We start from the raw sequence: 14470 nt of genomic DNA, 5'->3' as shown, positions 1-14470 counted from the left end.
CTATATGGGCCCAGACTTCTCACCATGTGTAGCTCTGCATGTGTGCAGGGACTGTTTATGTACTCTTTTTGGTTTTTAATTATGGTAAAGTCAATAGAACATCATATTTATCACCTCATCCATTTTTTTTAAAGATTCATTTATTTATACAAGAACTGGGACACAGGCCAGATGTGTGGGAGGGTGAGCGGATTCACCCGAGACAGAGCGGGAAACAGAACAGGCAGACTCTCCAAAATACACTGCTGAGGTGAGACAGGAGAGGTCTGTGCCATGTGGGGTGCTCTGCAGCTGGCGGGGATCGAACCAGCACTGCAGAAGCTGCGGACAGCTTCACAGCGCTGCGCTCAACTGCCTGCGCCACCGGGGAAGCCCCATTTTAAGTGTATAGTTCAGTGGCATTAAGTTCATTTATGGTGTTGTGTGATCACCACCCATCTTCAGAACTTTCTCATTTCTCAAACTGAAACACTGTCTCTATTAAACACTCCCCTCCCTTTCCCCAGCCCCTGACCCCCCACCATCCTACTTTCTGTCTCTATGCGTTGACTCCTCCAGGGACTTCATGTAAGTGGAATTAGAGTATCTGTCCTTTTGTGTCTAACTTTTTTCACTGAGCATAATGTCCTCATGGTTCATCTATGTTGTAGCATGTGTCAGAATTTCCTTCCTTTCTAAGGTTAAATAATACTGTGTGGATGGACCACATTTTGCTTATCAAGTCATGGACAAGTGTTAATTAATAGTGTTTACATTGGCTCCCAGGTGACTGCAGCTTGTGGTCAAAGTGGGAGGTACAACTCTCACTGACCCCAGCCCCGCTGCTCCAAGAGGGAGACTGGAGACCCCAGGCCCTCCTCTCCTGTAGCTCCTTGGACATACCATCTCCTTTTCATATTCATAGTCCACTGAGCAGTAGCCGCTGTCTGCATTGTAAATTTTGTGGAGACCATCACTGTTCATGAAGAGCTTTCAGTATTTACTTCTTCATGGGTAGACATAGATGACTTCCTGTGCTTAGAATCAATTTTGATAATTAGTTGCTTAAGTTTTTGGTTCGTTTTTATATTTGTTTCTTTAGTTCTTTGAGTTATGTAGATTGATATTTAGTTTTAGTGCTTTGTCCTAAAGAATTAAAATCACTTCTCTTGTCTTTCTTAGTGAAATCTTGGGAGATAAATAGGAATGATCTTGTCTCCCAGGCAACCCTGGGGTGGAGAGCGAGGCTTGGGTGAGGGTCCCTCTCTTCCCTGCTGGCCCTGGTCACCAGGTCAGTAGTTGGTGGAGCTATTTTACTCTGACAGCCCCCAGGGGCTGAAGTTCCTGTGAGATTGTTCTATTCTTTAGAGGTCTTTTTTTTTTTTTAATATATATTTTTTTATTTTTAAAGATTTTATTTATTTATTTTATTTATCCAAGCACTGGGCACAGTCAGAAGTGCGGGAGGGTGAGAGAATTCACCAGAGCCAGAGTGGGGAGCAGAGCAGGCAGAAGGACCGAAGCACACTGCTGAGGGGAGCAGCGGGCGGCAGGAGAGGTCTGCGTGCCATGTGGGACCCTCCTCCGGTGGCCGGGGAACAGCTGGGGATCAAACCAGCGCTGCAGAAGCTGCGGGCAGCTTCACAACCCAGCGTTCAACCTCTGTGCCACTGGGGAGGCCCTCTTTAGAGGTCTTGTTGCCCGTTTCCATTCAACTTCAAGTCAGAGCTCATTTGGACTCTCACACAGGAATACTTTGACTTACTGAGTGATTTCTCTCCCACTAGGTGGAAGAAAAGGCCAAATTTGATGGAATCTTTGAAAGTCTCCTTCCCATAAATGGTTTGCTTTCTGGAGACAAAGTCAAGCCAGTCCTCATGAACTCCAAGCTGCCTCTTGACGTCCTGGGCAGGGTAAGTGGGCCAAAGGTTTTATTCCTGCATGTTCTGCATGGTCTGTGTTTAGAAAAGGTTTCATGTGTGTGTGTGTTTTTTTTTAAAAACCTGTTTATTCCAATTAATTGCAAATTTTTTGGATCGAACTTTCTACTGAGGTTTATGTTACAAGCTGGCGTGTTTATGCAAAAGTTTCATACCTCTTGGCTCTCTCTGTGCTGAGTTCCGGATCTGGGACTCAGAGGGGAAGGTTTTCTTTCTGGACACAGCAGGTGCAGGCTCAGGCCCAGAGCAGGTGGACCCAGCTGCCTCTGGGTTTAGCTCGTGACTTTTGGTGGAATCTTCAGGATGCAGTAAAGTATACTGCCACTCTGGTTCACCTGATTTGTTCCTGCTTGAATAAACTTGCAGACACTCACCCATTTCCTTTATCTAGGTAGAGCCCATCTTGATGTTTTGTTTTGAAACAAGGCCACTAAGAAAGAGGAGCTCTCAAATCCCTTTGTCCTCCTCTTGGCCTTGCTATAACTGATTACCAGAAGTGTTAGCGGACATGAGTGTTAAATTGCAGCAGGGTAGGGTGGCATAGTTGTGTGTCGTTGTTTGGCAGTCCTTTCAATAGCTGACAGTTGGATATATTAATGTTGTAGAGCTAAATTGGGAACAAAACAGAGCGTGGGCTTTCCTGGAAGGGGCTATGGCTATGAAGGGCATAACACAGGGGTCGTCTCTCCCTCTCCTCACTTCCTCTTTGTGCTCACCACCCCCCATGCATCTGTGCACGAATACATCCATATCTGTGTGCATGTCCATTTGTGCTGTGTGCACGCATGCGCTCAGGTGCCCATGCACCCTTGCACATACTCATTCATCCTGTATTCATTGTCTGTAAACTCATGCACCCATGCATTCTCACTCTTTCGTCTATGTATCCATCACCCATGCATCCACATCCTCATGCAGCCATGTACACATGTATTTGCCCATGCATTTGTGTACTCATCACTTGGGTCATTTAGCAAGCTTTTTTTTTTTTTTTTTTTTAATATTTTTCTCAAGAGCTTTTCTAAAAAGTATTTATTCTTTTTTTTTTTTTTTATTGCCTCCACCAAACCATACCCCGTCTACCTCTGTGCTCCATCCCTTCCATACTTTCCCCTATTCCTTTTGGTAACCATTTTTTGCCAAGTTCAAATTTTTAGTTTTTTATTATTTTTTAAAAAGATTTATTTATTTATGCATACAAGATTTATTTATTATGCATATTTATGCATATTTATCTATGCATACATATTTATTTATGCTTTTATTTATTTATGCACACAAAGTTTTATTTATTTATTTATTTATTTAAAATAGAGGCATGTTTATTTATTTATTTATTTGTTTGTTTGTTTGTTTTGTTTATACATGCACTGGGTACAGTCAGAAGCGCGGGAGGGTGAGAGAATTCACCAGAGCCAGAGCGGGGAGCAGAGCAGGCAGAAGGACCGAAGTACACTGCTGAGGGGAGCAGCGGGCGGCAGGAGAGGTCTGCGCGCCATGTGGGACCCTCCTCCGGTAGCCGGGGAGCAGCCGGGGAACGAACCGGCGCCGCAGAGGCCGTGGGCAGCTTCGCAACCCAGCGCTCAACCGCTGCGCCACCGGGGAGGCCCACAAAGATTTATTTATGCATTTATTTATGGGGTGCAGAGCAGAGGTGCGGGAGGGTGAGAGGATTCACCAGAGACAGAGTGGGGAGCAGAACAGGCAGATGTACTGAAAACTCTGCTGAGGGGAGCAGCAGGTGAGACACGAGAGGTCTACTGCGCCATGTTGGTATTTCCCTGACCAGCCGGGGATCGAACCTGCGCTGCAAAGGTTGCGGACAACTGTACAGCGCTCCGCTCAACCCCCTGCGCCACCAGGAGGCCCTTCGATTTTTATTTCTTATATTAATTGCTTTTTGGATGTTTATATTCTGCATGTGAATGAAATCATCTGAAATCTGTCTTTTACTTTTTGGATGATGTTACTCAAAATTGTCACCTCAATTTTGTGCCAAAACAGCAAGCATTTTTTTGAGCCTGCTCCAAGCCAGACCTTGTACTGAACACTGGTAGGGTGGGCGGCAGGGGGGGAGGAGAGGAATTAGATCATTTCAGGAGATCAAATAAATAAATAATGGTTACTATCCTAGTATTTATTTATTGAGGCCTCCATGTGTGCTAGGCCCTGCCCTTGCACTTTGCATGAATAAAATTATTGAATACTTGTGACTGTTCTGTGAAAATGGTGTCACTCATTTTCCAGATGATGAAGCAGGGCATTCAGAATGACTTATAAATTGCCCAGGGTCACACCAAAGGTATTTCTCCCAATAGTCATGATTCTACTTGGAGAGCACAGTGAGAGGGTAGGGTGCCTGGGAGGTGGTTGGCCTCATAAAGTAGATGCCCTCGGTCATATCCCCCAGAGTGAGGAGATGCGTGGCAGAGAAGTGTTGAGAAGGTGGGCATATGATAGTGTGAGCAGAGGCAGCCTGGCATGCTGGGTAGGGCCAGCGTTCTCACTGGCAATTCTTACCCCAAAGGACATTAACAATGTCTGGAGTCAGTTTTAGTTTTCACATCTGGCTTGGGTGCTGCTGCCATCAGGAAGATGGAAGCAAAGGATGCTACTCAGCACCCTGTAGTGCTCAGGATTCCCCACAGAAAGGGACGCTTCTGAGCCTCTGCTTCCTGACTTGAGATGACAGGCGTAGAGACTTAGCCCTGTGCCTAATACCTTTAAAAAGATATCTGTACACTTAACAGAACTGGAACAGATTGGGGTCCCTATCAGGAGGCTGGAATAGAGGGGTCCCCTAAGTGTATGTGGTGAGTGATAGGGTGAAGCTCCCTGTGCCAGACTGGGGCCAGGGTCTGGACCTTTCAGCACGAGTCACTGCATTCTGGAGCAGGTTCCGTGTAACTGTCCGGGCATGGCCAGAGGCAGGCTGAAGTTGCTTGTGACTGATTGGTACTGGCATGTGCAGCCTCACAGATGGACCCCAGGGGTTCACTTAGCTCCAATCAGTGGTGTCATGCCCAGAATTGGTGCTGGTCCAGGAGGGCTGGTTTGGGCCAGGGTTATCTTTAGAAAATAATGCCTAACCTCTGTCCTGTCAAGGAATCCATATGTCCTGCCTCATCTTTAGGGTACAGGTTTGCCTAGCACCTGCCTCCTCATCCATGATAGGGGAGAGGAGAGAGACCCCAGTGTGTGCTTACCACCCTGCCAGTGCACATGGGGGTGGAACTGTGTGTGTGTGTGTGTGTGTTGAGTGTTGTGTGTTGTGTTTAGAGCAGCATCTGCAGCAAAACTAAGCCATCTTTTCCATTTAAGCGATCTTTGTACAATATTAAAGAAGAAATCAGGGTGGATATGATTATAATCACCATCATTTTGTTAGAGAAAATGAACGTAACACGGTGGGAAGGATCTTGAAATTACAATACTTCTTTGATGGTTTCCAAAAAGCCCACAGATGTTTTAAAATATGTTTTAATGGTTGTCTTAAGCAATTGTTGTCTTAACCCAGCACTCAGAATCTTGAGTTCTTACTACACAGGGTCCTTCTTCCCTCAGTATACTTTGGTTCCCCTGATCTACTCTCCTGTCAGCCTTGGTGCCTCCATAAACCTTGGTCTCCCCAGTAAGCCTGGCTCTTTCCTTGCAGGTCTGGGACCTGAGTGACATCGACAAGGATGGACACCTGGACAGAGATGAGTTTGCTGTGGTATGGCCTGCATCACTTTTTCCACTCTGCTGAGGGAAATGGGCAGCTCGTGGGAATTCTGGACTCAGTTTTTCTTTCTTTTTAAGAGACTTTTTAAAATTTTATTTTGACGTAATTTGAATTTAAGTAAAATTGCAGTAGTAATAGAAAATTCTTTTGAATGATCTTACTCAGAAAAGTGTTAGGATTTTGCCACATTGCTTTGTTCTTCTCCCTTCCTCTCCTTCTTCTTCTCCTCCTGTTGTCCCTCTCTTTCCATGTGTGTGTGTATATGTGTGCACATGTGTGAATTTTTCCTTTGTTTACTTTGAAGTCTTTTTCCCAAATAGTTCCATGTGTATATCCTAAAACCAGGGAATTCTCTAACATAAACACTGTACAAATCAAAATCAGGAAGTTAACATTGGTATCATCTAGTTTATTGTCTGTTATCATAGGTTATTTCTTATCTATCACTATATCTATTATATCATCTTATTACCTAACCTAAGGATATTTTCAAATTTTTGCCATTGTCTCTAAAACATGCTCTGTAGGAGGGAGACTCCAGTCATGAGTCTGAGGTTCTGTGGCTCTGTCTGCCGTGTCGTCTAATCTGGAGCAGCTTTAGGTTTGGTTTCATGGCCATGTGGGTATTTTGAGGAGCACAATCTAGTGATGTATAGAGTACCTTCTGTGTGGGGTCATCTGCTGTTCCTTGTGAGGATCCAGGTTGTTCATGTTCCTGGGGCAAGACCCCCAAGTCTCTCTGGGGTGTGTGACATTGACAGAACATGTGATGTCTCATTCCATGTCTCTTTACCATGGTGTCACCCTCAGTTTCTTTCAGGGTGGAAACTTGGTTCTTCCTGGTGGTTACCCTTCTCCCCTGTTCATCAATCTCTGTGTTCAACTCCTTTACCCTTCTCACTACCCCATTGATTCTTATACCCTCCCTAGGGCCCTTGAATCAACCAAGATTCTGACAATTGTGGATGGCTACTGTCTTATTCTGTCCTTTCTGCCTGTTTTTTAGTTGGCCTGTGACCAGAGGGGATTTTTTTGGTATCCATGTGGACTCAAGAATGTGGCTTTTGTTTCTTGCTTTAATAATTTTTACTGTAGCAATTTATTTTGCCTGGTAGGAGCTCTCCCAGCTGCCCCTTTGTCCATCATTTTCTGAGCACTTCCTCCTGGCTCTTCTGACTCTCCTGGCTATTTCTTTTTTTAGGGTGCCCCAGTCTTATAGGGGGGAAATGAGATTACAAACCAGGATCTGGGCACTAGGGTGCTCAGTGCTCCTGGGTGCCATGGCCTCCAGGCCCTCCCCTCAAAATTAAGAGGTATGTTTGTACAAATGTTCCCAGGGAGTGTGCACACTGCCCTCTGCCCCCACATCTGAGTGTCCATGCTGAGCCTGGCATACCCACCACTTCTCTTCTTAGGGCTGCCTTTGAGCTGTGTATAGATGAGGTCTCCTCCATGCTGGGAACTGCATGTCCCCATGACTGCCCTCTTTGCATACCCCTGCAGCAACTCCCTATCACCTCTCCATTCCTCCCCCGGCCAGGGAAGTCATTTTGTTCCTCCTGATCCTGTCACCTCCTCACTTGCATCTCTGACCTTCCTATTCACTGTTCTCTCACTCCATTCTATTCCATCTCCAAGAAGTAGAATAAAGTAGCCCCTCGTAGTTAAGGACAAAGCTTTAATAAATGTTAATTACATTTAATCAAACTAATAAAAAAGCAATGATATTAATTATCTAGGAATTCCTAGTAATTAAAAAATGATGACATACAACAGTCTTCCTAAAATATATCTTCTGTTCCAGGAATTTTAGAAATGTTTAAAATATGATTTTACATTGTACATGTATGAAGCTGTAATGTATGTAAAGCCTTTAAGAGTTTAAACGTCTAGGTTAAATTTTTAAATCATTTTTCTAAGGAAGTGGTAAATTTTTCTTATAATTCTCCTCAATCCCTCATACCCAGCAGTACTCAGTCATATGTTTTTTCCTTACACATAGACTTTGTTCTTCGGCCTTCTCAACTCTGAGCATTTTCCATGTTTCTCAGTCATTCTGTTGTTTTCACTGATTATTCATAAATTATGTGATAAAATATTTATTACATACATTTTATCATCTTAATCTTTTGTAAGTATAACTCAATGGTATTAAAGCACATTTCACATTTCCTTCTCCAGAACTTTCATCTTCCTAAGCTGGAACTCTGTTTCCATTAAACCATAGCACCCCACTCTCCTACTTCTCACTTATTTTTCATACCTTTTGTCTTGGATCATTTCTGACTAATGCACTGGACTGCACCTGGGGTGGTTCCCAGGAGTGAGGTGATAGGCCTCTGTGAACGGTCGCTACTTAAGCCACATGAACCCCAAGTTTATGTTTTTGTTTTTATCATTTCTCACCTTTTCAAACAAATTGGTGGTGTTTTATGATTGAATCTTAGAAGTATGTCATTTTGCATTTCTTTTTACGAGCTGAGTCTAATATTTTGTAGTATTTCTAAGTGACTGTAAATTTTTACCTATGTTCTGTTCTCTATGCAAATAGCAACTTAAGGAGTAATTTGAAGAGGGAAAGGTTATAATTTTGGTTTGGTTTTGTTACATTTAAACAGGGTTTTAAATCCTTGTTTTAGAGAATGTTTCTTTCACCTGTCTGCCTGAGCTGGAGGGTCTCTTTTCTGGGCACAGCAGACCTGTCCAGTAGTTTTCTATGTGTCCCAAATGTCTTGGAGAACATGCAGCTCTCTGATGTGTTATTAGATGTTCTAGTTATAACACCTTGGAAGCCACCAGACTGGAACTGATGGCTTTCCTGTATGGTCAGGGACAGGTGGACTCTGTCATGGTTGATTTCCTTTTGTCTTCACATAAGTCTTGTGTGAAATTGTCTTCTTAGAAATTATGTATTGGAAAGATAATCTAGCAGAAAAGATTTATTTTTGTCCTAATCAGTTTGGAAGCAACCTCACAAAGCACAGTTCTTGTTACAACATGGCTGCCCCTAAAGAGCTGCCCGGCATTCACCCTGGCCTGGGCCAGGCTGCCTGAGCTTCATTTTCTTTTGTGCTTGCAGGCGATGCACTTGGTATACCGAGCCCTTGAGAAGGAGCCTGTGCCCTCCGTCCTGCCCCCATCTCTCATCCCCCCCTCGAAAAGAAAGAAGACAGTGTTTGCGGGTGCTGTGCCTGTCCTGCCTGCCAGCCCACCACCAAAGGACAGCCTGCGCTCCACGCCTTCCCATGGCAGCGTCAGCAGCTTAAATAGCACTGGAAGCTTGTCTCCCAAGCACAGTATCAAACAGACACAGGTATGTATGTGCCCTCTGTATGCAATTGCTCCTCAGAACAGCCATCTTTCCAGTAGGGTCCAGTGAGACCCCAAAAAGGGCAGTTTTGTGATTTAATTTAAACAATTTTGTAATAGATACTTCAGTCCATTCAGGCTACTTTAACAGAATCACAGACTGGGGCCTTATCAATGGCAAACATCTACTTCTCATGGTTCTGGAAACTTGAAGTCCAGGATCAAGGTGCTGGCACATCTTGTATATTGGCGGGGCAGGGGAGGGGGGCCCTGTCCTGCCTCACAGAAGGCACCTTTTCCCTGTGTCCTTACAGAGGTGAAAGAGAAGGAGCTCTCGTTCCCCTTAGTGTACATATCCTATTCATAGGCGCTCCCTCATGGCCTAAGTACCCCCAGGGACCTCCTGATACGATCACAGTGGGGGTTAGGATTTAAATGAATTTTAGGGGGATACATATACTCCATAGCAACAAGGATTTAGAATGAACTACTCTTTCACTTGTATATAAATACCACCCTTCTTCAAACATACCCAGTGTACCCACCTCTGGGCTCTCCTCTCACATCTCTGCCCCTCCTGCATCAGGCATTCGCTCTGCTGGGCGGATACATCCTCAGATGGTGCCTCAAGTTGTGGGCCTCTGCCAAGGGGGCATTTCTTCAGAAGCCTGGTGGAACCACACTGACACATCCTGGGCCCACCCAAATGACCCTTCTCTCTCTACTCCTACATTTTCTTGGACTTCCATGTCCCCTATTAACTTCATGAGAGCAGAGCTAGGTTTTGGTTGTATGCTCAGTGTTTGGTACAAAAGAAATAATGAATTCCCAGGTAGGGCCACTTGCTATATGGAGTTTACTAGTTTTCCCCACATCTGCCTAGATTGTCTCTGTTTTTATTTTTATTTATTTATTTATTTGTTTGTTTGTTTGTTTGTTTGTTTTTGTTTATACATGCACTGGGTATAGTCAGAAGCACGGGAGGGTGAGAGAATTCACCAGAGCCAGAGCGGGGAGCAGAGCAGGCAGAAGGACCGAAGTACACTGCTGAGGGGAGCAGCGGGCGGCAGGAGAGGTCTGCGCGCCATGTGGGACCCTCCTCCGGTGGCCGGGGAGCAGCCGGGGGATCGAACCGGCGCCGCAGACGCTGCGGGCAGCTTCGCAACCCAGCGCTCAACCGCTGCGCCACCAGGGAGGCCCGGGATTGTCTCTGTTTTTAAATATTTTTTAAATGCATTTTTTTTTTTTTAATTCCCTATTAATATTTTTTTTTTTTTTTTTGGTATGGATTTTCCCTGGAGCTCTGGTTTTCTCCCACGTCCCAAAGATGTACACCTTGGGTTCATGGGTATCTGTTCTGTTCTCAATTGTCCAGTGTTGGAAGGGTTGTGGGTGGGTGTGATGCATCCTGTGATGGAAGGATTTCTCTTCAGGGGGGGTCCTGCCTTGCACCCCGAACTGCTCGAAGAGGCTCTGGCTACCTATGACCCTGAACTGGAATTAGTGGGTTAGAAAATGAATGAGTGAATACAAATGATTATTGAATATTATAAGTGTTTGGGTTCTTTAGAAGTTTGGTGATATTTTTGTGACCAGAAATCTGCCATAGGAACTAAACTCTTGTTTATATCAATTAGCATGTGGTCAAATTGGTTTCCGTATTTGTCATATCCAGGAACCTAGACAATGTTAATTGAGGATCCATTGCACTTTGTTGCACAGTCAGTACAAGTTGAGTGATCAGGTGAGCGAGGAGGCCACCCGTCTTGTGTCAGGAGACATGTGGGACTCCAACTATTTCCCTTGGCAGCCTCCTGTGTGTCCAAAAAGGCATTTCTTTCTGACAAGTGCAGCATCCCAGTGGGCTCTTTGTAAAGTGCAACTTTGAGAATGTCTGAAACATGGATGTGAGTTTACCCAGAATCCTGCTACACTGTCTGCCTCATTTGTAGTTTCAAAGCTAAGCCTTGACTGGACAAGGAGCCTTGACTGGCAGCCCACACCAGTGTGCAACTTCAGAATATGAATGATTATAGTGAAATGAGAAGCGCATAGTCACACAATGATTTTTCATCCATCTGATAAGTTGTTCAAGTTAAGCCTTGATTCCAGTGAATAATAGGTGATCAGAGAGGTCAAGGTTGACAACTACCCGGCCACTGGAGTGGCATGTCCGGCTCAAGTTAAGCTCTGGTTGGTGAGTTTAATATGATTGCTTTTGGGAAGCCCAGTGTCCAGCCTGGGTTTCCTCACCAGCTCTCCAACTCTGCCTGGTGCGCCCTGAGGGTCCTAGGTATGTTGCAGTAGTCTTATAACTGCCCTCTGCAGGGAGACAGATGGACAAATCAGTGAACTAAGGAAGACCAGATAGGCCTGAGAAAAGCACAATAGCCCAGAAGTGGTGGGATCAGGAGGCACTCTTCTGCCTGTGGGACCAGCTGGGGAGCCATTGAGGGTATGAGTCCTAGCTGAAGCCTGAATGATCTGAAGCATAAGGACTAGCCATACCAAAGCCCTGAAGTGAGAACTTGGTGTGCTCTAGAAACAGGAAGAAGTCTGGGGGATGGTGGGGTGGGGTCAGAGCGAGGAGCCAGCCCTCCAATAAGGCTCAGTCAGTTGTGTTTTCCAAGACAACCAGAACTTGTGTCTGCAGAATTCCTGCCAAGAGTCTTGTTAAGTACTGCAGGGAAGGATAATAGTAATACACTTGGGTTAGGTTAGTAGTGATATGCTTTTAGAAGCAAGTGGGACCAAGTGGCTGATGAATGTAGGCCAGCCAGCCTTATAGCCCCTCTCCTTGGTGATCTGGAGGCTCACCTTAGATCATGGGAGCATACTGCTGACTCCCAGAGTAGACTGATTTTTACCTGGGACCTCTGTTGGGCTCAAGTGAGGAGGGGAGGGAGAATGTGCTCCTTTAGCTAGGGATAGGGCCAGCTGATGGAATCATACACATGAGAACAGTCATGTCAGGACCCATAGTCACTGTGCTGTAAACTGCCCTGACTAACCTCATCTCCAGGCCAACAACACCCTGTCTAGGACCTCTTGAGGGTGATCCAAAGGTCCTTCCCTCATGTTCAGATATGCAGTAAAACCCCCTCTAGCTACTGGGTTTGTTCTCATCCATCGAGGCCTCTGACTGCAGAACCAACCTGAAAGCCAACCCTTCCTAGGGGGAGAACTCCACAAGAAGACTGTCGTTGGATGTATAGCCCAAGTCAGTGTTGAAGTCTTACTCTTGACATGCCTGAGACCACAGAAATTGGACAGCACCTTTCCTGTTTGTGCAGCATTCTAGCAGGCTCTAGTCCAGGAGTTGTAATTTCCTGGGACCTGGAGGACACAGAAATTGGTCTCCCCCTCTGCTCAGCCTGTCCTGCTCCTCTGCTCCTGCTTCTGTGATTCTCAGGGCCTGAGGTTTAGCCTGCTTGGAACACTTAAAATAAGTGTTCCTCTTCTCCATGAGGTCCTTTATGTGTATCCTTAGTGTCCTGGGACATGAGGGGGCTCGTGAAACTCATGTAATAAATGTGACAAGTAAAATGCCATTGTCCTTTGCTGTCTGTACCCTTGCTGTCTGGGCTCCCTTGTTTGAATTTGGTCCATAGGGCCTGAGACATTTTTTGGTGAATTCTTGGCTACTCTGAATCACACTACTCCCTCTCTGAAACATTGGAGCTGGGATGGGTCATGTGGTATTCCTGGCTCCCCAACTTGTGTTCTGGAGCTTGTGTTAAGATAATGAGAGAGGTCTGTTTAGAAAAAGCAGATGAGGAAGGGGCAGAGATGCTGTGGAACTTGGTGAGAGCACCGGTGTCACAGGGGACATGTCCAGAGTAAGCAGTCAAAGGGGCCTTGGGCCTCTGAATTGGAGATATGTAGACCTGGTGGGCCCTCTGCTGGGTTTGCCTTCCTTGAACAGATGGTGTGAAAGGTCACACTTGTAGCAGTGATTGAGTCTCATGGCTGCCAGAGTTGCAGCTGCTTCTGCCAGGGCAAGGCCCAGCGGGTGGGAAGCTCTGGAGGGTGGAGAGCATGCTTTCCAGAGGCCCAGCTCCCGCCCAGCATGAGGTCTCTGAGCAGCTGCCTATCCTACAGACATAGCTCCCCAAGTCTGGGTCTCTGCTTGTCTTGCTGCTTGTGCCCCGCATCACATCAGATCTACTGGTCAGGGACAGAGAAGGGTATCTACAGAACTCTGGAGTTGTGGGCATGGGGATACCCTGTAGCTGCAGAGAAACAGAAGATTGGAGACCAGGGTGGCTGGTTCGGGAGCTGGACAGGTTCTTGGGCAATGTTCCTTTCAAACGGGGTCAGTAGGGTCTTGAGCCTGGTGCTAAAAGCCCCTCTTGAGGGGAGATCCTGGCTTACCGTCATGCCCTAGGTGGTAGGGGTGGAAGGGCTTTTGGTGGATAGACTTGCTGGGCCTTCACTTTCCTCTCATCATGATACATCAATGTGTGGACAGAGGCACAGAATGGCTCCTGGGCAAGTTGGGCCAGGCCAGCACCAACTTCTCCCAGTCTCAGTTTTCCCACTGACAGAATGGGTTTCTGTCCTTGAGGTTCATAGCATGAGGAGGGTTTCCACTCAAATGAATGTGAATGTCTTTGATAGTGTGTGTGTACATGAGAAAAAGCTTGGGGATTCACTGTATTGAAAAACCCTTCTAGCCAACAGTGAACTGGGTGGTGCCAGTAGCAGACAAAATGCGCTTTGATGAGATATTTCTGAAGACTGACCTGGACCTAGATGGCTATGTGAGTGGCCAGGAGGTGAAGGAGATCTTCATGCACTCAGGCCTCACCCAGAACCTTCTAGCGCACATATGGTAAGGAGGGAGAGCAGACACCTGCTCCTCTGTCTTTGGGGGCCTTGCTGTGTGGAAGTGAAGTGGGTGGGCAGGGGAAAGGTCCTGTGGAAGTGAGACTGCTGTGTGAAGAGCTGGAGGGGTGAGCAGGGCCAGAGTGGGTGGTCATCAGGCAGGGACCTCCATGTCTGCTGTTACTTTTACTCTTGCCAGGCTGATGGGAGGCCTAGATGTCAGGTAGAAGAGGAGTTGCCCTGTGGCCCATTATTTCTGTTGTTTATTTGTACAAGCGTGGGTTCCATGACTTGTATCTCCACTGGCCGAATCCCTTGTCTGTGATGTGTAATTTGCACCCCATCTTCCCCAGGGCTCTGGCCGATACCAGGCAAATGGGGAAATTAAGCAAAGACCAGTTCGCATTAGCCATGTACTTCATTCAGCAGAAGGTCAGTAAAGGCATCGACCCCCCTCAAGTCCTGTCACCGGAAATGGTCCCACCCTCAGAGAGGGGCACGCCCATCCCGGTGAGTAGTCTGGCTACACCCTGTCCCCTTCTGGCCTTTTCCAGAGCTCACCACCAGGTGGCACCAGTGGTCCACAGTCTGTGCCCCACAGTGACCTCTCTTTACCAGGGTTCTTGGGTGGGTGTAGGCGGCTCCAGTATTCCCCAGCAGAGCAGGAGATAATAGGGACTTTGTCCCTTAT

At 46.3% G+C, this 14470-nt stretch overlaps 1 protein-coding gene across 3 annotated transcripts in view; it reads left to right on the top strand.

Moving 5' to 3' along the window:
* Positions 1-14470, top strand: part of EPS15L1 (epidermal growth factor receptor pathway substrate 15 like 1) — a gene marked incomplete at both ends in the record, with an annotated part of 80276 nt that overhangs the window by 23800 nt on the left and 42006 nt on the right. For all 3 annotated transcript variants that reach the window (XM_084250339.1, XM_084250338.1, XM_084250337.1), the window contains 5 exons: positions 1767-1892; positions 5575-5634; positions 8723-8956; positions 13629-13786; positions 14133-14289. In XM_084250339.1, the coding sequence (XP_084106465.1) occupies positions 1767-1892; positions 5575-5634; positions 8723-8956; positions 13629-13786; positions 14133-14289 (735 nt within the window). The remainder of the gene's footprint in view (positions 1-1766; positions 1893-5574; positions 5635-8722; positions 8957-13628; positions 13787-14132; positions 14290-14470) is intronic.

The sequence above is a fragment of the Talpa europaea genome (genome assembly GCF_964194135.1).
Source record: "Talpa europaea genome assembly, chromosome: 12".
NCBI classification, from domain to species: Eukaryota; Metazoa; Chordata; class Mammalia; order Eulipotyphla; family Talpidae; genus Talpa; species Talpa europaea.
The sequence above is the reverse complement of the archived record's forward strand: the minus strand, read 5'-3'. Positions and strand labels throughout refer to the sequence as shown.